Here is a 26,409-nt window from a genome sequence, read left to right on the forward strand (position 1 = left end):
GTTCTGTTTGTTGTGTTTATGTGGTTATAATGTGTCTAAGTGTGAATGATTGCATGTGTGGTGGACCTCAGGTAGAGGTATGGGTATCTAAAGTACAGTAAAATAAAGTAAAGTCAAGTGAAGTATAGGAAAGTAAAGTAAAGCAGGGCTCAACAATAAGGGCAAGCAAAATGTATCAGGCTAGTAAATCTAGCAACTAAAAAAGTGAGAAAATGGCAAAAAGGAAAAAGTATTGAACCATTAAACTATTTTGATTACTGATTAATTGTTAGAGTATTTTATTTTATATAGAAATGTCAAAAATTGTTATGGAGAAATATGGAGATTTCACACTTCTCTCTGTTTTATATCATAATAAACTGAATATCTTTGGTTTTGGGACTGACAAAATAAGACATGTAAATAACACCACAATCACCTAGGAAAAACTGAAGTGGACATTTTGCACTATTTTCTGACATTTTCTTAACGGTGCAGCCCTTGATTAAATATGACAAGAAACTCTAGTCTTTGTTGTTATTTGATAACCACTAATAAATGAGCCAATTTCTACAGGAGCAAGTAAAAATGTTTGGGCAAATAGATTTCTGACCCATTTATTAAAGCATTTACACTGAACTCTGTTAAGTGTAGAATGATGACACCAACCAGGTGGTCTTTTTTTTCAAATAACTATTAAATATGGCATTTCTGACTAAAAAGGAATATGACCATTGACGTGACATGTGAATAAGTGGATGTGTTGAAATGTGAGCAGCAGAGCACAATTAGATTCCAACAGGAGATATTAGTGAAAAGTTGTCAGTTGCTGAGTAACAAAAATCAAGTGCTGTCCACACAGGCATACATTAACAAGCAGTATGGCGAGCACATGTACAGATGCACTAAAACTTTCCTAAAAGCAGTAGCCTGGCATTAATTCCGAATCAATTACACAGGCACACACACTAATATCCCTGACCATGATTAGATTCAAATTGGTTACAGCAACAGCAATGCTTGATCAATACCCTAATTTACCAGCAATCAATAAGCAGCCAGAGAGCAATAAAATATTGTTATGAGTGACCCATCTGAAAATACATGAGAAAATAATAGGAAAACATGCATCTAACGGGCACACATCAGTTGATCTGAAAACCAGCACACACACACACACACACACACACACACACACACACACACACACACACACACACACACACACACACTCGCTCAAATCAAAGTGTAAGATTTTATTTATTTATTTCCATGGAAAAATTGCTCTACTTCAAGAACAAGAGATAAAAAATGTACTTTATAACTGTAATAACGTTTTCATTTTATTACCTGTTCTTACTTGAGTTCTAACTTCTTTTTATTACCTGTTCTAACTTTTTATTACTGTACTCCAAGTGTGGTGAAACTGTTCCATAAACTCAGCAGTTATGTGACTACACCGTCTTTGTGGAAATGCCAGGTCAGAAATGTCAACTGAATCCTTTCCTTTTTTTTTTTTTTTTTTTTTTCAAAGTATGGATTAGGACCACAATCACATATGTCACGACCCACCAAAGAACAGCAGGCCTCCATTTTTCTGCTTACCACATTATTTCATGTTGCAGACAGTGGATTCTATCATCTCTGCATTTGTTTGGATTTGTCAACTTTAACCTGCACCTGCATTTGTGCCATGAAATAATGGCTATTCACACAGGGCATTTAATGATCAGGCCACACAGTATAAACCTTAATACCCAGCCCTGAATTTTGTTGCATGACATATTCACGTTTTTCATTTTCACCATCCGGCTAATTGTACATTTCTAACACCTGGAAATGCATCCAGCACCCTTCTGCAATTTAACACTGAACCATGACTCATCCCTCCACTCAACTCAGAAATGACTCTAAAACATCAAATATTGAATCTGACACAGACAAATGGACAGTTCTGCCACGTCCACATTATTGAATTTCACAGCAACACAATGACTGCGGCATCCACACATGAATAAGTTAACGAATAAAGTGACTCACCAGATGGTTGGTGGTTCAGATCCCTCCACTTCCAGGTAGTCATACTTCTCCTCTGTCTGGAAGTCTGTAAAGATGACAGAGATGGTGTCTCCAGGTTCGGCCAATAGGATCCAAGTACAGTCGGCCTGGTTACCATAGTTGCCGGGGTAACCGGGACTGGTCACCACCCCACTGCCGCCCCTCACAGTGCCCCCACATGTGTCCTCAGCTGTCAATCAAATCAGAGTGACAAATAGAAAACCTGGGTTAGGGAGAGGAGGAGGGACCGAGGGGCGGACTTTTTTAAAATTAAATTTCTTGCTTTTAGGATAAATCGTTTTGATTTTCACAGCTAAATAAGATAGGGTGGGTCAATTAACATCAATTTATTTACCAAATTAGCCACTAAGATCTGATTCTCAATAGACCTAGCATTATCTCTCAAACCATTCAAGTAGATTACAGGTCAGCCAGCCCAACTCCCCACCTCTCTCCCTCTATGAGGTGATTTTTCTTACATTTATTTTAGTATATTACAGGTACAGACTCTGTGCTCTCGACTCTTAATGTTATTCTGTGGCTTGAATGTTAGAAATGGATGACTTTCTCATGACACATAAACTGTCAAGTCATATTAGCAAACCATATTGTGAAAATATGGAGCTCTTACTGTACATCACACTTCAGATATGAAGTAGGTCTGAAAAATAGAATATACATAGTCCTCATACTGTGGACTACCAGCTCTCTGCCTGGACATTTTGGGGAATGATGCCATTTTCTTTTAGCCAGTTAGAATCGGGGGTGGGGTTTAGGGGTCAGGCTGTAGTTCCTGTCACACTCAGAGCTGCTGTCCTCTCCTCCAATAACAAGATAAGTTGCCCTTTTCTCTAATCACAGAGCTCCGCTCTCGTCTCCTCCAATCGCCACCAAGGAACTTTCAATTCGACTGGTTTCCAATTGGCTGATTCTCTAAATTAATGCTCAATTAGTTTCAAAACATATAGACCAGATGTGATGATAGATTTGCCTAATTTGTTCTAATTGTTGCTCACATCTGATTGATGGTATTATTAAGAATTGATAGTAGTACTGATTACTGTATAACAGATAAAGACACATGGATTGCGCTGTGCACACGGCATAAATTATACACATATAATTTATACAGATACACTCACGGAGAAAAAACATACTACATTGGACCTTGTTGTGTCACTGGGACATTGGTTGTATGGCAGGTTGTTTGAGAAGACTGTGCTCAATTCACTTTTTCAAAATACAGAGAATAGGTGAATTTGATACCCATTTTATAGAAAAGGGAATGCCTGTCATAAAAATTTGAAATGTATTTATCAAAAGCAAATTGAGCCCAGCCACGTGTCCACTGCCCCAGTGATGAAAGATACAATGTTGAACCTTTTTTTCTGAGAGCGTACAAGTCCAACTGTAAACATGGTATAAATTATACCTGTATAATTTATAGTTATACATAGAAGAGGCAATACTGTATGTAACACACTCTTACATCAGACATGTATTTTCCAACACACCAGTGAGTGCAATTTGGGACGGCACATGATTTATATTACTCCACAACACATCGCATGTTGATATCATCAGCATTTAGAGAAGGCGTGCCAGGTGTGTGTTGTCCTTAAACTGCACTCACTGATAAGCTGAAAAAGACACATCCTTTATAAGAGTGTAGACAGGCGCTGTCAGGTATACATGCACATCCTTCGGGCTCATCCAGGCGGTGCAGCCTTTGGGGGATGCATGTACAGATGACAGAGATAAGGTAGGCGGACCAAGCCAAACTCCACCCACTGAGGGGGTAAAGAGAATAACTGTGGTCCGAGACTAACAGACGATAACCAATAAAAATGAATAGAAACATCAGGAAAAGATATTAGAAATTGGACGGAACAGAGTGCACTGAGTAGAGACAGGAAATACACAGAGGATAACAGGGGAACATAAATAGATAGGAACAAACATAGACAAACAGAACTAGAGTGAAACAAAAATATAGAAAGTGGGTTGAAATAGAAAGTTGGTACATTCTGTCTCAGTTAGGAAACGAGAAACAGGATGAAACAAAAATAAGTGGTTTGAAATGAATTTTAAGATAGACTTAGGCTTTTTCAATGGATCAGAGTGTAGAATTGGGAGCAATACACACTTTCTGTGTTTCAGTCTTATTAGGAACAATTCATCCCAAAAATAAAAAATACATATTTTTCCAGGTCTGTAATGCTATTTATCCATCCAGATGGATAAAGAATGACTGTAGTGATGTCTGCCTTTTCTCAAATATAATGGGACTGGATGGCACTCAGTTAAGCGCCACAAAATACATTTGAAAAATTCAAAAGCAATGCCTTGTTCCAGAAATCATGGCCTGGTTAAGAAAGATAATCTACAGATCATGCAGGAACTACTTTCTATCTGGTAGAAGGAAAGTAGTTCTTATAGATTCTGCTGCAGAAAAAAAAGTAGCTGATTACTTTGAGTAACTGGGTTGTAATTTCCTGAAAGAGACACTGTTGTTGAGTTTTTAAGTTTGTTTTTGTTTTTTTGTGCTTTGAGCACCACAAGCAGAGTGCCATTTAGTCCCATTATATTCAAGAAAAGGCGGACATATCTCTGAAACTGGGCCACTCACACCAAAACAAGCTAGATGGATAAATCACACTACAGGCCAGGGGAAAAATATATATTTTTTAATTTGCAGTGAACCGTTCCTTTCAGAATGCTACTTGCGTTGACGCAAGCTGGTGACAAGACATGCACTGTTCCCAAACTACAGGTGCTGATGTATTGAAAATGAAGTAAAGAAAGCCATTATTTATTCATTAATAATTCATTCAATCATTCAGATTCATATCAGTCGCTGAGTCAGTCAGTCAGACAGACAGACAAGCAGGCAGACAGACAGGCATTCAGGCAGGCAGGCAGGCAGGCCAGGCACTGACAGACAGACAGACCATTCATTTATCCAGATAGACATTCAATCCACAGCCAGACAGTTCAGGAGATTTGTGTAAATGACCCAACACCCCGAACCAAGACCTGCTGAGACCCCATCACATTTGCAGGAGCAATGATGCAGTGGTGTGTCTGTCTGTGCGTGCGTGTGTGTGTATGTGTGTGTGTGTCTGAGTGTCTGCACTGTGGGAGAGAGTGCTGCTTGCAGGATGACAGCTGTCACAGGTTTATCATGACGACAGGACGTCCGCAAGCACTGCTGGACACACACCTGCACCCACACACGCACGCGCATGCACACACCTCTTCCAGCCCTGCAGCTTATTGATGTGCCTGTGACACTTGATAGACAGGTGGAAAGGCCTTAAGGTGCATCGATGTGCGGCTCTTATTAAAGAGGAGGAAATGAACTTGTAAAATAAATAAATAAATGAAAAAAGAATACTAAACAAGAGTGAGCAACGCTCTTATGTGCAGTGGACCTTTGGTGAATTTGACATTATGATGTTGTAGCATTAAGGGTCCTCAGCCATGATGTGCTCTGACTTGTTGTCGCTCAAAACCCATTACTGTGACCTATAGCATAAAAAAAAACCTATCAACAGACTTGAATACTGATGCAGATGTGGAGGAAACCTGAGAGCCGTGTGAAGGAGGAATTCACGTGATAATTTCAGATGACACATGATGCAATTAGGAGCCGCAGTAATTCTGTTGTGTGTCATTCAGTAACGGTACGGCTGTGCCGAGACCGCTTCAGGAGCAGCTGCTCTAATAAAAAGTGACATTTGTCGCGTGTTCACAGGGAGGGGGATGAGAAGTCCTCATACCTATATAGTCAACACTGATTACCCTCTGCTAAATGTGTGTGCATCAGGCATGACATGGAACCAGTCAGCTTTCCATGTTACACCTGCTAATTTTGGATAACTGCTCGCTCCTGCTCTGTCAGTCATATGGGACATCTGTGTGTCAGAGTTAAATATTATGGTGTCTACCTCACATCATTTTCTGGTCACACCACTTCCCATTTTATACCTGCAGTATAAAATGAAATGAATATGCCACTATTACCACTAAAGTAGTCGCAGTAAACTATGTTTCATATTGCTGTTTTTTTTGTGGTTATTCAAACATGCTGCAGCTTGCTTTTGAGCGTAGTTCACTGAAGAAATTATTTTTTCATCTTGGAATACAGTACAATCTCAACTGAGTTAAAGAATGGAATTTCATTCCGTATAAGTCTGACCAGCTTATAGCGGAAATCTTTAAATCCAATAAGCATTTAAATTAATCTATGGCTGACAACCAAGGAGCACTGAGGTCACTGCAGCCACATCCACTGTGTGAATGGAGTTTGCTTGAAAACCAGACACAAAATGAACATGATTGATTATACAATCATTAGAAGATGACTGATAGCAAAGTGATTGATATTTGCTGAGAAACCTTGTTGAGTCAAGGTTGGACCTAAATGTATGCGCACTGGGTAGATCCAAGATACTGTATTATGGATTAGGTTTATCACAAAATCTCCCAGTTAGAGCAGCAAAGTAAAACTTTAAAAAGGGTTACTCAAAGTGCGGTGTGCCAGCTGGGATGTGTGAGAGGGAAAATGTAATGACGGTGTAATTTTGGTATTCTTACTAGGTTACTGGGCCTACTCATGCATATCTCTCTCTCTCCATTCAAACAGTGGAAGAGCCTACTATGTCTATTTCTGAGTATATGCATGTAACTTTGTACAATGTAATTCGGAATTTGATCGAATTCTTTAATTTCATGTGTATGGTCTGCCCTCACCATGGCGATGGCTATAAATAAGCTATGTTGCTTTTTTTGATTGGGGGTGCATCAATCTAATCAGGATGTACATGGGGATGCATGGCCTAAAAAGTTTGGGAAGCGCTGCTTTAAAACAGTTATTTTGTTATTCTTGGATACAGAGTCTTCTATGTTAACATAGGTCCATTCATCCATCCACTGTACACAAATTTACATGTAGCAAATAATTTCTAACATTAGCTTGAATTTTGCTGGACTCAAAACTCATTGCATTCTGCAGCTCAGTATGGGCACTCAAAGTTAGAAACTGACATTGAGATCCTAATTCAAATGATTCCCTGCAATGCCAGACTTCTGCTAGTACTACAGATCCCACGGCAAATCAATACCAAACACTACAGCGCCGAATATTTCACTTTGTTTTGACTTCTATTAGGAGACTAGATTCATCATTTTATAGGTTTCAAAGCATCTCAGAAAAGGACAGCAAATGAAAATTAGCCAGTTGGCTAACACTGGCACATTTACAGATCTATTGATTAATGTGTGCTGTGATTCTAAAGAAATGAAATGTGGAAAAAGACAAAACTGGCTACTATTATTATAATGTTTAATCTTTTTTTCCTCTGAGGTATTACACATGGACAAAAGCAACCCTTTGGTGCCCTAAGTGACCTTTTCAAACCAGGGTTTTAAAAAGATTTTGAAACATCCCAAATATTGTTTTATCTGGGATATTACATGTGAAAGATTTAGCAACCAAGAAGATAAAAGAGCATAAGGGGGAAAGAAATCACATGGGGGTTTCTGCTCCGATTTCATCATGAGGGCCAACGTGAGCAAATCTATAGGTAAGTGCGGGCTTTGCAATCTGGCACACTGTTCTGCTGTGTTCTGTTCTCTGCTTTTATTTTAGACGGCAACCTGGGGAGGCTGAACTCGTGCTTATGCCCCAGTGCACTGACCCACAGGAGGAGGGAAAGTGTGTGTGGAGGAGGGAGCAATATGTGTTACTTTGAGTGTGACTCTTGTGTTTGTGTGTGAGAGGAAGAGAGGGGGAAGGAGAGAGGTAGTGTTGGCCATGTTGCCTTCATTTCTTATCACATCAGTGAGCTGGTGTTGCCCTTTTTTTTGCCTTCCTGTCCCTCGCTGTCTGTCTCTTTCTAGTTGTTTTTGTAGCACCACTTCTCTTTTCTTCCCTACTGGTCTCTGCTTGATGCGCCCCTTCTTTCCCCGTCTCTACATCAAGATTATTTCTACAGTAAAACAGCACATCTCCTCCGCTACTCCTCTCTCATCTCTTTCTCCTCATCCTCCTCCTGTTCTCCCTTCCGTGTTTCCTTCTCTCTTCTTCATTCATCCTCGCCTCTCATTCTCCAACTCTCCCTGCTTCATCATACCCCCGCTTCCTCACTCTCCTCGTCTCACCCTCCCTTGCGCCGTCTCTCTCATGGCCTGGGGTGCTTTGATCACTCGTTCTTAGCCTCCTTATCCTGCCTCCCTCTCTCCCATCCGTTCATCCCCTCTTCCCCACTGTGCTGTCATCAATATCGCAGTCATCTGAGGATTCCCTCTTTATCCTCCTCTGTCTCGCTGTGTCTTTCTTTAAGATCTTACTCTCTCTGCATTTCAGTCTTCGTCTCTCTTTCTCTCTTTCTGCTGATTGATTTTCTGTTTAATGGCTTTTCTGGCCTCATCTCTTTCTCTCCTCTCTTTTTTTTCCACTCACCGTTTCTTCCCCCTTTCCCCTTCCTTCTGTCCCATAATTCCATTCCTTTCCTGCATCACTTTGATAGGCAGATCTCTATCACTATCAGATTCGTACACACACACACACGTACAGACACACACACAGAGACTTCAATCACAGAAGACCCAGTGTGCTGTCAGCCTCTAAGGATTATGGGCCATCTACATCATCCTCTTCTCTCCTCTGTCTTCAGGCAGTATCCATCCATCCCTACTGCTCTCTTATCTACATCCACCCACCCATCCGTCAACCTCTTGCCCCCCATATGCTGTAAACCTGAATATATATAGCTACCCCTCTTTTTCCCCCATCACTCCCTGCATACCTTTACTACCTCAGTTCACCTGTCATGAATGACTGAAGAGACAGGAGGAAGACTGTTCAACATGTGCACACAAATCATCCAGTATTTATTTTTTAATAAATTTCCTCCTGGTCTAAGGAGTTGCTGGACACTCATCAAGCTTCCTCTGCAGCTGCACGCTGTGTGCCATGCTGCCTGAATGCACAGAGGATGCAATTTCACTTGTGGTCTCAATGTCACTTTCACCATCAAGTCATGCCAGGATGCATTAAGTCAGAGTTCTGGATGCATATGAATAGGATCTTACAGACAAATCCATCAGATCTGCAAAACTAGTCATGGAATTGTGCCGTAGTGAACAGAATCCAACTTTGCTTTTGGATGCAGTCCAACAACAATGTGCATACAAGCAATGCAAAGAAAAAGGCAGAATGGGAAAACACAAAGCTGTGACTGTGAGCCATACAATCCGATTAATCTGATTTAAAGGTCCAGTGTGTAAGATTCACAGGGATTTCTTGGTAGAAATGGTAGTAAAATATTCCTAAGTATGTTTTCATTAGAATCATTGAGCTGACTTTGTTACTCTCTAACACTGTCAAACTAGTTCCTTAACAGAAAATATTCATTCTAAAGCCCCTTGACAGACTCTCAAGATAGTCTCTAAACACTTCACTCAATAGAGATTGAGGACAATCTCCCAGATTTTGGTTCTAAAACTGGATTGAAACATTGAGAGAAAGAGAAAAAAAAACTCCATTGCCTAACCATTCCACACTTTAGGGTGGCCCTTCATATTGGGGCGGCAGGGCACTGTTTCTGGTAAGACCAGTCCTTGAAAAGGTCATCACTGTTTAATCAACTATCTTGCATTTAGAGATCCCAAGATAATCGGTTGGTAGCAAAATCTCCAATTTACTGGGATTGCAAGACTGTCTCCTAGAGGTTTGTTGCTTGACCACATATAGTTTGGGTGTATTTGCAGAAACTTTGTTTTTTCGTTGGACAGTCTCAATTGAAAGCATGCGTATTGTAAGTCACATCTCCTCTGTTTAAGAGAAGTGCCATAGGTCTATACTCAACTGGTGCTGTTCTAGCTTTTACTGAGCATGCCCATTTGCTTTGTTTTTATGTCTGTTCTTTGCACAAGAATTAAGACCACCCTTTGCCTTTGGTGATGCTTCAGTCCTGCACAGGGCGTAACAGGATATAGGACTGGTCTTCAGGGGTAACCTTCAGTTCACGACAGCATAATTGAAACAGTAATCTACCCGAAAAAAACTCCAAGGAAAATGTCTGACTTAATGTAGTTGTTCAGGAAATTATCTTTGAGTTGATTTAGAGGTGTGTGTGTGGAAAATGATGCATCAAGAGAACAGTGTCGGCACCATCTGGTCTTGTAAAACAGCCTCATATTCCTTGGCTGCTATTCGACCATGCAGCAGATATGTGGGCTAAAGGAAACCTTCTTTTGGCCAAATGTAAACCCATCTGGATGCAGAATAAATTATGATATATGACCTTAGTTTTTCACATGTACAGTAATTTATTCACACCTAGAATGTGCCATTGTGTCATTGCAGCCCTATCATAAATGCTAGCTTTGTGAAGGTCACTGTGGACGATTTTCTCAGATATTGATTCAGTTCTGTGTGGTTACTTTTAAAGCTGTGGCTTTGTGAGGTTTATAATCTTTATCTCCCTGTCAGTGAACTTCAACTTGTGACAACTGTCTACTGATGCAGTTGGCCCCCTCAGGTGTTCAGGTAACAACTGCTTTGTCTCACTGGAGCTCTGCTGCTACATTTTGCTTTGAAAAACAAGTGATGAGTGACAAAATTTCAAGCAAAATACCCACATTCAACTTTGTATGACTGTTCTGTATCTGTTTAGCTGCCCTTGTAACTGTGATTTAGCAACTTATAATTCAGTCATTTTCATGTGCCACTTATATTATTCTCCCTTTCCCTCGTATATTGCTATCATATTTTTCTATCACTCTTCTAAACCTTGTTAGAAACATATTGGTTCCTGTCCTCAGCTTGCCAGCATCACATTTTAGATGAACAGACACAGTGTTTAGGGCACACACGCACACACCCACACACACACCCTTAGTAACCATGCTGACCTTCAGCTCCTCCCACCATCTGTCCACAAATCAAAGAACAGATGCTGTCTGCCAGTCAACTAACAGCCCAACATTTAGACCAATTAGGGCATAAGAGTGATTTAATGGTAGATCACCAGAAGGAGACATAAAGAGAGAAGGCACTGATTGATAGATCGATTGCTGTGATTATTTTTCTTACAGTAGCCTCCTGACCCTGTCTAAGTGAGTCATATTTAGATTGCTAGAAACACATATAGTGAAATAAAATTAGATTCCCATTATCCTCTCATTTTTCTTCCAATTATTGATACCATTTGACCCCAACTAAACTTCTGTCTGAGGGTTACAACATCCAATATGATACCTTAGCTCCTGCAGAAGAGTTTTATTTTTAAGTACTGGCAACAATTAGAGTAAAAATGTCATGGTGATATTCTTTTTATCCTAATATTTGCTGTGGAGTTCTTCCTGGATCCACACAAACATCAGGATGAGTGGATGGGAATCCGATGCAGGACAGAGCCATGTTTTACCAGTTTGGTTCCCGTTCTATTTTCATGGTTCCCGGTACTGTTTCACATTATGTGTAATATTTAAGTGAATCCAAGAAGACCAAGCCATGATTAGACAGCGCTGGTCATGATGGAAATGCTGTGTGTGATGTAACTGCAAACTGCAAAGCAACTACAGCCACAAGGTGGTGCCATTTGACCTGCACAAGTGAGTGCCCCTGCTCAGGAGGTGAAGGGTCAGAGGTCAGATTCATCGCAGATTTAGCAATACTAACATAAGCAGTAGACCACAAATGAACAATCGTTATTATAGTTAAAAAGATCAAACAATGAAAGTTATCTGTATTAAGCTAGATTTAATAAAACCACACAGCTTACTCCAAATGGTCGTGTTTGACTTTGAAGCTGAAATAGGGAGTGGATTAGTCATGCTGTTTCAATCAGCAGAGAAGAACAGAAAAACCTGGATGTATAGTACCAACTTTCTTGGCAGGATGATGGATAATATGCGTCACAGGCAGCCACAGGGAAGAATACTAACGTTACAGTAGGTAAAACACAATGTTCTGTTTTGACAAGTTGCAAATTAATGTTAACTTGTTAATAACAATCAGCTGTGAATTTGGTGCCAATCAGGTTTGTGTCAGGTCTGTGTTTGACATCAGGGTCAGGGTCGCAGCTTTCAATAGACGGGTCTTGTTTGGTCTTTTTCTGGTCTGTTTGGGTTTGGCACAAACTTTTGGGCCCTATAGACTACAGTACTGTGTCCCTGGAGCTGGGAAGTTCTGTGTCCAGTATTCAGCAGTACATAACCTGTGGCTGCAGAGGGGTAACCCCATTCCGCTGGCTCACCGTCTTGCCTCAACAGAAAGATAGTAGGAACTACTGTAAAACATGCAGTTAGATGAAGGTTGCAGAAGGATATCGTACATGTTAAAACTAAATGACAAATCAAAAGAGAAGACGAAAGAAGTGGACAAAATTATCATTGAGCGTAAACAAAAAAGGAGGTGAATTGAGAAGAAAGACTGCCTGACACTGCAGCAGTATTGAGATGGATGACTCTGGCATCCCCTGTTTTTCTCATTTGGTCATTAAACAGAGTTTCTAAATTATCAACCATAACGACAAACTCCTAAAGTTGTGATTTATAAGTATTAGCTCTCATTTATTCACCTTCCCTCTCTCCCTCTCTTTTATTCTCTGAGAGTGGGTGTGTCTGAGTGGGTGTCTGTTTATGCGCATGTTTGACAGTGTGCTTGTGTGTGTGCTCACCTGTGTCTGTCCCTGGTTGCCGTGCATGTGTCTGCCTATTTGAATGAGTTTTCATTTGTGTGTGTGTGTGTGTGTGTGTGTGTGTGTGTGTGTGTGGGAGAGACAGAGTGAGAAAGAGAGAGAGACCCTGGGTGTCGGTGAGTGTTAAATGTCATCCCTGACATCTTAAACAAATAGCTGCATACAGAGAGTTTAACGCATCACAGCCCTGACGAAATACATTCCACTCTTGTCTCTCAGATTCACTTGTCTCCTGCCCTTCTGTCTTCCCCAGTCCTTCACTCTCCTGTGCGGCCTGCGAGGGCATGTGTTAAAGGCAGAATAACAAACTCATTCACAAGCAACTTTTGTAACAGCAACTACACAAAGTTGCCAGTTAATTCAGTACATGTAGCTTGAACTAGGACGGTGTTGCTGCAACACAAACAACAGCCTCCGAAATGACCATACAGTTGAATAGACATCTCTCTACAACAGTTACAACAAAACTAAATATTCAAACCTTTGTGAAGGTTGTATTTATTGCAGGATTGCAAACATTTTAGCTAGCTGTGCATACTAATGTGGCAACTGGTGTTTAAAATTGAGGGATGCACCTTTCCATCCACTGAACATCAGTATCAGTCATTAATCTGACTAGAATTGCCCTATTGGCAAATAAGATGTCATTCACCAATGACAGAGACCGTTGTTTATCTGTTTGTGCTCACTCAATGTTGTGTTAGTTATTTGCAGTCAGATCCTCGGACTGCTGCTGTTTTGGAGAAGACGCTACTGGCTGGACACAATTTGGTATGATGTAAGAGGTGTTGTGTTTATTCTAATGAATAATTTCTATCCAATAATGTTTCCCAGGCACAAAAAGGGGAATGAGTAACAACAAAAACGAAACAAACAACAACAAGAAACACTGGTATCAGCATCAGCTATAATTGTTAGTTTAATATCATGCAGACAAACATCTTAAAATATTTAGTAACAGTTTCGGAATCCAAATATGTTAAAAAAGTAAGCTACACTAGCCATGCTGCTTTACATGGTAACAAATTAGGGTTCTCTCAAAATTAGCTACTCGCAATGTCATCGAAGCTTTAAAAATTTGACTAGATTCAGCACATGGCTGTTTCCTAAGCATGGATTTTGGATTTGGAATAGTAAAGGACAAATGGAGTTTGTCTCTTGTACTATACAAGCACACATGTGTCCGGGTGAACATGTGGGTGATCTGATAAGTTATCGTGCCGACTGAAGAGGGTGATTATACACTTCAGTCAGAGACAAGTCAAGGACATGACCATCTAATCCTCCCAAATGCATATTGGCACAGATTCAAAGATAGTTGAAAACATACATGAGCATTTGAGTTCAGAAAGACAACAACTAAACAACTAAATCACATACATACGGTGGAGTGGGATGGTGGGTGGAGTTATGCCAGCAAGTAATAGTGAGAACTGATGTTTACAAAGCCCAATACACTTGTGCAAATGTGACTGGATGTTATTAGTCAGAAACCAGCAAAACAAATGATATTAATAAGTCTCATACAAAGTATGAATGAGACAGCTGATGCCAGACAGCTGACCTGATCATGGCCTCAGTGCTCTGCCTGAACTGACAAAAAGATTCATTTCATGTTGGCTGTTTTATCCCCTTCTATGACAGTGGTAATGTGCCAAGAACTGTTAACAATGCATTAGCATAATGCTAGGAAGAAGATGTGTAAACAATGTACACAACAGATTTCTAAGAATTAAAAAAAATTGTCTTTGCAAATGTTTTATGAAGAAGAAGGTGGAAATAAGAGATCAATATGTACGTTGGGCCTCAAGGACGTACACAAAGCTATGGACAGAATTTTGCTTCTAAGAAAAATCCAGAGTGTACCTTTAACTTTCATTGTGTCTGAATAATATAGGCATGTAAGATAATTGTTGTATTAGAGAGGACATACACAGAAAGAGAGACATAAAATGATAAAATGAAATAAAGATGACACACTTTGAAAAAGTGATATGTCTTTCTAAAAAGAGAATTATTAGATTACTGTCACCAAGTATAGTCGCAGTAATAAGGTACTGTCAGAAGGAATTTGATAGCAAAATGCCACATGTCTCTGGTGATGTGTCTCAGAAATGCTTATGAGCCAAAACTTAAAATGGACACTTCCAAATAGTTTCTGACAGGCCATCTATAGTACGTACAGACATGAGAGGGCAACTGCAATATGTCCCAACACAGATCAACCACAGCCATAAAGTCCGATCAGTATGCTAGTCTATATCTAGTTGACATTTATCCCTACACGATCAATTTAGAGACAGAGAGATGCTGATCAATATCAGTAAGAAAAAGTCAGCAAGTTGATCACATGTACAAACCACCATGGAACCGCATCACTCATTCTGAATGTCTGGATGACCTTATTTTTTGCTTTCCATAATCAATACTCGGGCATGTAAATGCAAATCAATACCGGAAGTAACAATTTATGCCGCAAGAGTTCAACAGCACAAACGTGTCTACATTTACATCTGGCCTTGCCTTCAATAATTTGGTACGTGAAAATGTATATAGCAAGAGAGATTTTAAAACCAACAGCAGACACTGTCCTGAAAACTGATACTCCAGCTTCTGTCAAATCATCAATATTGGTACACAAGAAAGACATGAGAGTAGGAGTAAAATGTAAAGCTTTTCAGTGTAACTAAGTGTTGTCACAATACTGGAATTTCTGATTTTATTACAGTACCTTTTCAATACCACAAGGAAAACTTGACTCAGCAGTGTCAAGTGTCAACAGAAGAATGAGCGAGAATGTGCAGCTGGTACTAGAATATCAATACTGAAAAGAATTTGCATTGAAAGCATGTCAAATATTCACCATTGATATTTATTGCTATATCAATATTTTTGACAAAACTAGTATAAACTCTTTCACCGTAATGTACGCTTTACAGTATCTTTAATAAGATCATTGAACTCAAAAGAAATGAGATACAGCCAAGGCTCAAGGTTGCTAAAGGTCCAGTGTGTACGTTTTATGGGGATTTATTGCCAGAATATGGCAGAAATGGAATATAACGTTCATAATTATATTTTCATCAGTGTATAAACGCCTGAAAATAAGAATTGTTGTGTTTTGTTACCTTAAAATGAGCTGTTTACATCTATAGAGGGTGTGGGTCCTCTTTCATGGAGTCAGCCATGTTTCGGCGCCATGATTCTAAAACAAACACTGACACTGTTTTTGCAGAGTTTTGCGGTTACTGTAGGTTGTCCCATATGCTTGGAAGCACAGAGTTAGGTGACATATCTGCAGTCTGCAAACAATAATGATTAGTTCACAACACTGTGAACCTGTGGACTCTTTTATTTAATGTAGCATTTACTATGTTGTGAGAACTAGCACTTAAATAATGCAAGATTCATGGACAACTTACTATATATAGATTGTTGACTATATCCAGGAATATTTGAGAGACTCGATCCATATGACAACTGACAAAAGATCTCCATGGCTACCATATCATGGACACATCAGTATAAGCAGGAAATGAATAGGAAAGAGATGACTTACAGAAAATTCATCATAGATGTTCAAAATGTTCAAAAACCTTCCCTGCAAGAAAGAGAAATCGCTGTGTGCTACATAAAACAGAGCAGGAAGAGGAGAAGGGACAACAGCTGATCACAGGAGATAAAGAGAAACTGAGATAGAAAGGTAAGACAAGTAGCAGAGAGAGGAGGGGGGAAAGTGCAGCATCTATGGTGACTTTGAGACTCTCATTCAATTAGTGTTTCATTGTTGAAAATAGAAAGTAACAGAATAAGAGCGACAGTGAAACAAAGTGATGTTTGTGATGTTCCTGTGATTACTCTGCGCTTTTATCAGTATTTATGTTTTTTGTTGCTTTTTAAAGCCATATTATAAAGGTCCTTTTAAAGAGCTTCATGAATAAATCTTATTTAACCTGACCTGCGAGAAAAAGAGTTAAAATAAGAGACAAGCACAAACATCAAATGGTCTCAAGTTTTTTTTTATTAAGTCCACTTTGTAATTTGAAGATAAAATATAATTATACACCTCTGTTCAGTCCATGTGCTTCAGTATGCGTGTGTTCTTTTTAAACACATTATAAGCTACTTGATGACGTCAATAAAGTAATTTTGAAAATGAGAGGTACACATAAAGATCCGCCTCAAATGAATGGCTACATAGATGAAGTTAGATAGTCACAATGTTCCCATCTATTCCCATCACTCAACACTGTTAGCAGCAATAACAGACCCATCTATACAGATGCATTAAGTTACAATCTGAGATGTGGTATCTATCATCCAGCTGTCATAAAATTCTGATGACCACTGATAAAGATGAGTGAGAGAGAAAGACGGTGATGGAGACTCAGGCAGAGGAAGGGTGAGAGACAGAGATGTTAGCTGAGGAAAAAGACAGATGACAGACCAAACCAAGATGATGACAGATGATTTAATGAAGAACTGACTTGCTGGAAGGAAAGAAAACCAATTAGAAGACAAAACAGAAACATGAAGAGAGGGAGAGGAAGAAAGAAATGGAAAGAAAGAAATAGCATGGATGATGGATGAATATTGGATAGAGATGGATCAAGACAGCGATTGAGAGGATTAGCGAGAACAATAGCGAGATAAGGAGAGAGATAGGAAAATATGAATACAGATAAAGAGCAACAGAGGTAGACAGAGGTAGTGAGATGCAGATAGACAAAATTGCGATGCAGACAGAGACGGGGAAAGGGGAAGAAAGATCGACACAGATTTAAAGAAAATAATTTCACATAATATCACACAGAAATAGAGATGTTATGGTGTGTGTGTGTGTGTGTGTGTGTGTGTGTGTGTGTGTGTGTGTGTGTGTGTGTGTGTGTGTGTGTGTGTGTGTGGAAGATGGGAAGGAGCTCACAAGGATTGGAAGATGATGAAAGTGTTTGGATAAAGAAGAACTAAACAAAATCCTAACTGGGGTCATTTCACCAGTACTTAGAAGTTACTTTTCCAGTGGGTCTTGGGTTTGGGAATAATGATATAATTTGGCAAATTTATTATAGTGAGTCCCTCCAGGATTTTGCAGGCTTTCTTTTGGGACTGTGGTGGCCTAAAATGCTTGATTTCACAGCAGCGTTTCAACAAAATTTGGATGCATGTTGCAATGTTTTTAGTCATTTTTTGCAATTAAATTGAGGAAACAAATGAGAAAAAGGTTTCTTTTGGAAAAAAAAAAATCTTTGTATAATTCATTAAAAATCAAAAGCAACTTGTTTCAGGGGAGAATAAAACCACCTTCTGTTCTGAGTGTTCTAACTAACCTTACCTCAGGATTACAAACATTCTAACAAAATACGCTTTATTTGTAAATGAAGACGTGCACAAGGGAAGGGAGCAAAAGGCAAAATCTTTTGGAGCTCAAACTCAGTCAAAACAACAAACACAAAATTATGAAATAAACAATGACAACCCCTGTAACAAAATTAAAAAAGGAAATATTAACACTGAGCCACATTTTGCGCGGGGGACTGCTGTGTTTGGTGGAACTCTGCGATGACTGGTAAAATTTGTGGAACAGCTGCAGTGACTGGACAAAATGGCAGAATTCAATGGGATTGGTAGAATGTGTGTTAATTCAACCAACTTCCCAGAGGGCCCACCAGATTTGAATAAAAAATTGTTATTAGTTTCAAAAATAATGTTACAAAAACTAGACGGAGCATGCATAATAGAAAGCCCAAGGATTGTGTGTGTGAACTTGTAGGCCTGTCTGAGTTTTTTGGACTGCTCTTCGCTTGTGGTTTTGTCTCATTCTGTCTCTCTTGAATGTTTAATGGGAGGAGAGAGAACAAAGTGATGGAAACTTTCTTTCTATTACTGCCTGAAGCACCTTGTTTTTCCCCCTTTTCTATCATTTTTCAAGGTTTTGTTTTTCCTCCCACATTTCACCTTCTCAGCTTCTGACCATGAATTCAGTTTTAAGCACCGTTGCCCACATGAACCTTGCATGCAAAACACCACCAAAGTACTGAACACAAGTAAAGTAATCTAACTCAGTCGTAGTCTTTCTGCTTTACATCCTCTTCTGCTCGTTCCTTATCTCCTTTATCAACATCTAATGTTCGCTCCACCAATCACTCCACCCTCCTCTAGGAAAGGTCCATTTCAAACAGTTTTAGATACTCAAAGATCAATGCAGCGACTGCCTGTCTTGATGTGCGTATATGCCCTGTGTGAGCATGTGGGTCTGTGGATGTCTGTTGGCGAATGGCGTGCATTTGTGAGTGTCTGTGAGTTAGTGTGTGTTTGAATTATTTATGAGGTTAAAGTGCTCCTCTGGGATGCAATGCAACACACTTCTAATATTTTATTCACAACATGTCTATCTATGTTTTAAACATGCATAGCCTCAGGAGAGTCAAGTTTCAAACCCTGAAACTGGTCATCGTGTAACCCATTTCAATAATATATGGTTAATACCACAACATAAACAATCCTCAGAGTCCATAATCTTCATATACAGCTTAGTGAACAGTGTAGCACAATCTACGTCTAAGTGTATCATGTACATGTGGGAAACAGTGAATGTAAATATACTTACTGTCTCCTTAATATTCAGAAGCATTTTATGACTCAGTGACAGAACTGTGACATGTCTCTCAAGCCGCGGCAACATTGTTTAACATTATGTAGGCTTTCAAGGACGTTTGCACAAAATCCTAGGCAACGCTTCAAGGGAGGCAGGGATTAAAGGCTGTCAGTATAACCTGTATGAACGGCACACTGCTACAGATACGTGTCAACGTATGGATTTGACTATACCATTTATCCAGGGACAGAATTAATTTTTAATTGGCACTGCATGCATGAGTACAATTCAATGCATCTTATTGAGTACAGCTGCTAAGTTAAGCAGCATATATACTTTCCAAGTTCCATGCACGTGCCGAGCTCTCTGCATCCCTGGCCATATTGGGGTATATGCAGCCATTTAGTGCCATTGTTAAAATTTAGGTGTCCAAAATTAAGGTTGTGCCCGCTTTGAGTGACACAGAGATACTATCACAGATGGCTAGTTTCTACGTAGCTGCCTCATTTGGCTGCTTCAGCTCCACCCACACTCCACCTTTTTGCCCATTTATGGATTAGCTGGGAGTTGAGTCAGGCACTGACAAGATGATGTGATGTTGTTACCATCACAACCACTCTTCAAAAACATTTGGGTGATGTCACAGAGCTTTATCCACTTTTTGAATCATTTTCTGTGGTATTAATTTCTGAAAATAACAAAATGAAGTTTTTTTTTCTTTGTCTCTTTTTCTTATTTAAAATTTTTGGATAGCTTTACATCTATTGGCTTCAGATATTAATTTGAGAGGCAAAAATGATGGGGTCACAAAGAGTAACAAGCCATTAAGGTTGTGATTAATGATTTAGGCCTCTGAAACTGTAAACTTTACAAAAACACACACATGCTTGCAAAAAAGCTGACAGACAGGACTTTAAACCTGACACAAGCTATCTTCAAGCCAGCCAACCATTTTTCATGCTCATGTAAATGCTTCCTTATTGTTTGATTTAGCCTGATTGTATGCATTTAAACTAAAACATTGTATTCATGTGCATGTGACTGTTGCTTTGATACAATGTGTTTTTCATTAAGATGGACTATCATGTGTATCTGTGTGTATTTGTGTGCACTAAACATTGGCATATCTGTGACCGTGAGTGTAATCGTGATTATGTGTGATAGTGTCTTTGTTTTATAAACACAGATAGTTGTATTTGTTCATCAAACAATGTGTGTGTGATAAAGGGTGTGTATCTCGGAGTCATGCATAGGTGAACAGCCTGATTGCCTGCTACGTTGTGAATGAGCCAGTCATGCATAGTGATTACTGATATACACACCAGCATCCAATGGAGAATGTGTGTGTTTTTGTGTGGGTCTGTGTTGGTGTATTAGGTTGTCATACAGTTGTGTGACAACAGCGTGTTTATTTGTAAGTGCATGAATTTGCATGAGCGTCCATATATGCACTTGTCTATTTTCGTATCTGCTATTTCTACATGTGCATGCTTGTTTGTTTGTGAATAGCATGTAAATACGGACATGCATAGTTTAACTAAACGGTTGTGCTGAAGCCACACTAAACAAGCAAATCATGCATGTGGTGTCTCCTCAGGGAGTCTGTGTACATATGTGTGTGTGTGTGTGTGTGTTAGCTATGATATATATGTGGTGTTGATGCATGAAAATGAATATGAATGACTAAATTCATGTCAGTATGGTGTCGAGTGGCATTTCATCTATTTTCATTCAGCGATGGAAAGTAACCACAGCAAGTACAACACTGTTTAAGACAATAAAACATGTCAAGCAGTGCTGTGCTTTGCGCACAATATCATCTGCATGTGGCACTGGCAGTAAAAATAATAAAAATAGAAATGTACTTCTGCAGAAAGCATAATTAAACAACACATTTAAAGGAGAAATATGTAATTATGTAATTTACTGTAATAAATAAAAAATAATAAAATAACCATGATGTGTCATCAGATATTAAGGAAACATCCTCAGATGAAACACTGGCTTCGCAACAATGCTATAGCCAGTATGTTTTCCTTTGACAATTCAATTCTGGTCCAGAACATCTGTTTTTATTAGACTGGGAAACATTAAGTAGAGTTAAAATTAACGCTGAATGCTTCACTAATAAGTAAGTGTTTTTCCATGAGCCGTAAGAAATCATTAATCTTTTAAATGGAGTAGATGATCGTAATAGTTAAATTGAGCAATATGTTAATGGGATCTGGCAGGCATTAAGGCAGGCAGTCACTGAACACCAGCTTAGCTTTACATCGACAGACAATTAAAAGTTATAACAGCTGATCAACTTACAGCATAGGACTCGTCATTGCTTGTTATTGACAAAAGTATAATGTGCTTGTCTTGTGCGTGTGGAGGTCAATGTCCCTGCAGACAACCTGCATCAGCTTCAAGTCTGAGAGGAAAGGCTTGGGTTGAAACAACTTGCTTTAACAATAGATTGTATATTAATAGAGATTCAACCTATTTATAATAATAATAATAACAATATATTACATAATATAACCATCTATGGACCCCACTTGCTATTTTGCGTTAAGTGTTAATTTTGAGTGCTAGGTTCTTTGTAGATACTGTATGCATGAAGCAAGCTTTGTAACGTGTACAGTCATCAGAAATGTGGCAAATGTGGAACCTAAGATCCCCTTCTCCCGCAATTTAAATAATTTAAAAGAGGAAAAAGAAAACTGTTCTGTTTGTTAGTCAGTCATAAAAAGTGTAGCCCTGGGAACTGCTTGTAAGTTTTTTTTTTTGGAAACTACATTTCAACACATCTCATGTCTCTGAACCCACCAGGGGTCGGATCTTTTCCGATGCTTTCATTGTAAAAAGTAGAACTTCGGGATAAGTCTGCAGATGAATGTGTTAAAAATTCAGCACTACAGGTGGAGGATAGTTAAAATTCTATAATTCCACAGTACCAACTCTTTCATCTTTATCAGAGGACGTGCACTGTTTTGAACACTTGCCTGCCTGCTTGCCTGTCTGACTGTCAGTCAGTCTGTCTGTCTCTCTCTATCACTTTGTAGGCCAACTACGGTTAGATATCCCATTTAATGCGAGACCGCATGATGGTATGAGCATGTATGTGACACCGACTACATGCAGCAAAGTCAGCCAGTAAAGCTGTTTCTGGTCCTTTCTGGTGTCTCCTTTTTCTATCTCTCTGTCAGCTACAGAATCTCTTTATGCTAAAACTATATTATGCATGCAGATAGAACGCCTAAACAGCGGTCTCCGTGGTAACCCAAAACACATCCATCATCATCACCATGACAACCAGGGATAGAGCTGTCAATCAGCACTGTCCCAGGGGAACTTGGGATGAGCCAATACACCCACATCTGCACAGACAAATACACATGAACACGCCTGCACGCGCACATGCACACTAATGATACACACATACACTGACACACACAGAAACTATGTTGTCTAGGGTATTTACCATCACACTAGATCCTCTCTGAGATTACACACAACTTTCTGCACACACAGTGTCTCACACACACACGGGCATTAAAGCTGGGCATGGCCAGATCCATCACAAACTGTCATATAGCAGGTTGGTGCACAAGGGCCCTTTACCACCAGAGGGCCCCTGAGCAGATGGCTTAAAAAACACAGCCTACATCTTCAGGGTTATCTATGGGAACTAAATCAACACCTAAACAGGAGTTACATAATTTTTAACCTCAAGTTGTTATCTTTAAGCTTGTTTTGGCTCAAAAAATTTGAGTAACAGCAGAGTGCTTAGTGTCTATATTGTTTATTAATTCAGATTTAATTATTACCTCACTGGCACGTATTCCAGGGCCCAAATGAATAAAATGACAGCATTACAACTTGTAGCAGGATGAATTAACTCCACTCTGAGCCCTGCTGCACTGATGTTTTGTGATGTATTCTAAATAAAATGTCTACAAAAGCAAAAGTTTTGCCCTGAATCCTCAGAACTCACTTCCTCTCACTGACTGTTTCTCTCAAGAGTGGAAGAGTAATAAAGTTTTCCCCTTCCTCTGTTTCCTCTCTGTTTCTCACAGACATGTCCTGGCCATAACCTTTCCTCCCCTCTGTCTCTCTTCCGATCGCTCTATCTCTCTATCTTCAACTTCCTCTTGCTTTCTCACCATCCCTCCTTCTCTCTCAGATTAAACTGTCTATCCTGCTGTCCCCCTTGAAATCCCCTGTTACACACCACCTCAGGCTGTGTGTGTGTGCATGTGTGTGTATGTGTATAAGCCAGACACGCTAGCTGAGCATTAACCTGTCAAAGTATCAAGAGACAGGGGGAAAGAGAGAGAAAAGAAGAGAAATAGAGTGAGGGGGAGTGACAGAGAGACAGAGAAAAGAAGAGGGAGTCGGGTCAACATCCAGAACTCTACACGTTGCTAGGTAGTGGAGGTGGTTCTGTTCCTATGGTAACATTTTCTCCACTGGATCTATAACACACATACAGTTTGCTTGTTACACACACACACACACACACGCACGCACATGCACACACACACACACTACTGTGCATTGAAGTGTGTATGTAAATTGAGCATACACAGTTACAAAATGAAAGGTATATCCATCTTTCGCAAGAACAAGTATTAACAAGTGTTTGTCAGTGCTTGCATACCTATCTGAGTGTTGACAGCAAAATATCATGTTCTAGTTGAAAAAACTAACACATGTACAATCTGTCTGTAAACAATAAATCAATTTCAAGGAGGGGTCGTGGAAGTCAACATGACAAATCAGAACTGCTTCATTTCAGTCAAACTAAAAGTTCCTCATAGCCATGCATTTAATGAAGAGAAGTGCCCTAAGTACAGTGCAGATCCCAACCAGGCAATAGATGGTGAAGCACCTACTGTAATACCACAACTGCCAGATGCAATCAGTGGAGATTTGGAAAGTCCCAACAACATTGACATGCCCTCCACATATGTTTTCCCTGACTGAAAAAAATATTTCAAACAGTTACTGATCACTTGCAGTACCAGCTGGTGAAGAAGAGTGAAAAGTCAGCTGTCAGTGATCGTATAAAACAAAGCAGGCAAAAAATACAATTATTGTCTCACAGTTGTATACAGGCCTTATTATATATTATATTATATTAAGACTTTTATATTAAGATTATGAATCGGGTGAACGTGATCTCGTGAGATCATGGGGCCTCGCGGGATTTCGCGGGACACGATATCGCGTGATCTCCTGTGGAAACACATGTAAACAAACCAGACAGACGCGGTGCAACAGTTTGCTGCAGTAAAACTTTGCCATGAGAAAAACAGATGCAGAAGTTAGATGAGTGTGGATGAGAAAATGTTTGAGGAGACACATCAACACAGGTTGTTTATTCTTCAGCCAGAACAGGAGGTGAGATTTTAACTGTCCCTCTGTGAACAGCAGTCTGCTGCTGGCTAACATTTGCCTGAAGAGCTAGAGAGTTCAGGGCTGTTTGCGACATTGTCAACTGCTCTGTCTCATTGTAGACTGTCTGTCTTCTCTTTATCCTGTTCTTGGAATCTGTCGCTAACACCATCTTCAAGCAAGCATGTGTCAGAGTGTGTGTAGCTGTTATCAGCACTGTGGTGATACCACAGTCAGTTTGTCTGCTGCGCGCATGATGTGACTGGCCAGTCACCGGTCAGGGCCGGTCACGTGAAAACCGGCCTGATTCCAAGCATTGCCGATTAATCGGTGCAAGTCTAGAAAAAATATCACCTTTCCTCCCACCTTGCACCAGGCAAGAGACTGACAGCCTTGACTGTTGGGTTAAGGTTAGGGTTAACCAGACAGACAAGTTTGCATTGGCAGCCAACAGCAGAACAGGTGACCAGTACATAAGGAGAACAAGGTAGGGAGGTCAAAACCATAGTTACATCAGTCTTTGTTGGGAAGATGTAACCTCGTTCATTTCTTTCACTCACCATGAGCAAACCAACCACCTCCGTCATTGTAGCTCCTGCTGAGACAAGTTTATTGTCTCAACCAACTATGGAATGAAATAGCCACCCTTGCTAGAAATACACTACTATTACTGGCAATTATATTTGGAAAATATGTCAGTTTTCATTAAATTATCTGATATTTAAATCTGTAAACAAATGAGTGGCTCTAACAAATCTCTGCCTGTGTGACAATGTAATTACAGAATTTGTCTATCTATACAGAAGCCTCTTTGTGTTATCATGGCAGCCATGATTATTGTCCTATTGTCCGTGTCACAGACTGTTTCGGTTGTCACAGCAGCCATGTGTATCTTATAGATGTGACTAAGCAGCCATGACTAATCTTCAATCTTTAATTCCCTCCAACCTACAATGACGTATGCACAGGTTACACATAAACATACTTATTCATATTAACACACATGGTGTGTATATTTAATCAAATATGAAAATAACTTGACTGGGACTTTTTATTTGTATGTGCATGCTAATGAATAACATTTCTTCATCACTGACAGCATACTATTTTCTTCTTCAAACAGTTGCATAAACAGCTAGATTAAAATACATATTCACACTGCAGAGCCTCATACAACAGCAGGGTAGAGAACAGCAGAAAAGCACGCATTAGGAAGCAGATTATGCATGTATGCAACACTGAAATAACAATTGCCATGTGTGCTTGTGACCATTATAGCAAACAGTGCAGCTGCAACAGAAGAGCAAATTAAGGATGTGACCAACACTTCAGTGGTCAAGTGCAACATGAGGGGCTTATTGAATAAAACGAGATGTACTGTATGAAATGAACTGCTGCTGAGAGTGCAGACAGTGTGACTGTGCAAGGCTGTGTAAAATCACTTGCACAGTAACAAAGCAAACTTTGGTGCCATCACAGAGACAGCGACTTACTGACCACTCTTACAGATCATGCAGAGAGCCAGACTGTGCTGAGGTTTGTCTGTGGTGACTGTTGCCTTAATAGACCAATAAAGCCTCAAAGAGACTCTGAAACTAAAGGATTTCAGTGCCTTCTTGTTTTTTTTCTTAGATCCTGCTGAGACGAGGTTGTCTAATGGAGGGCAGGTGACAGCCAACG

The 26,409-nt window shown here is 39.7% G+C and overlaps 1 protein-coding gene across 1 annotated transcript in view; it reads right to left on the reverse strand.

Annotated features, from left to right (window-relative positions):
• Window positions 1–26,409, reverse strand: part of csmd3b (CUB and Sushi multiple domains 3b) — a 456,383-nt gene that overhangs the window by 214,781 nt on the left and 215,193 nt on the right. The window contains exon 6 of the mRNA XM_084738341.1: window positions 2,020–2,227. Within this exon, the coding sequence (XP_084594467.1) occupies window positions 2,020–2,227 (208 nt within the window). The remainder of the gene's footprint in view (window positions 1–2,019; window positions 2,228–26,409) is intronic.

Source organism: Lutjanus erythropterus, chromosome 16, assembly GCF_056507025.1.
Source record: "Lutjanus erythropterus isolate fLutEry1 chromosome 16, fLutEry1.hap2, whole genome shotgun sequence".
Taxonomy (NCBI): Eukaryota; Metazoa; Chordata; class Actinopteri; order Lutjaniformes; family Lutjanidae; genus Lutjanus; species Lutjanus erythropterus.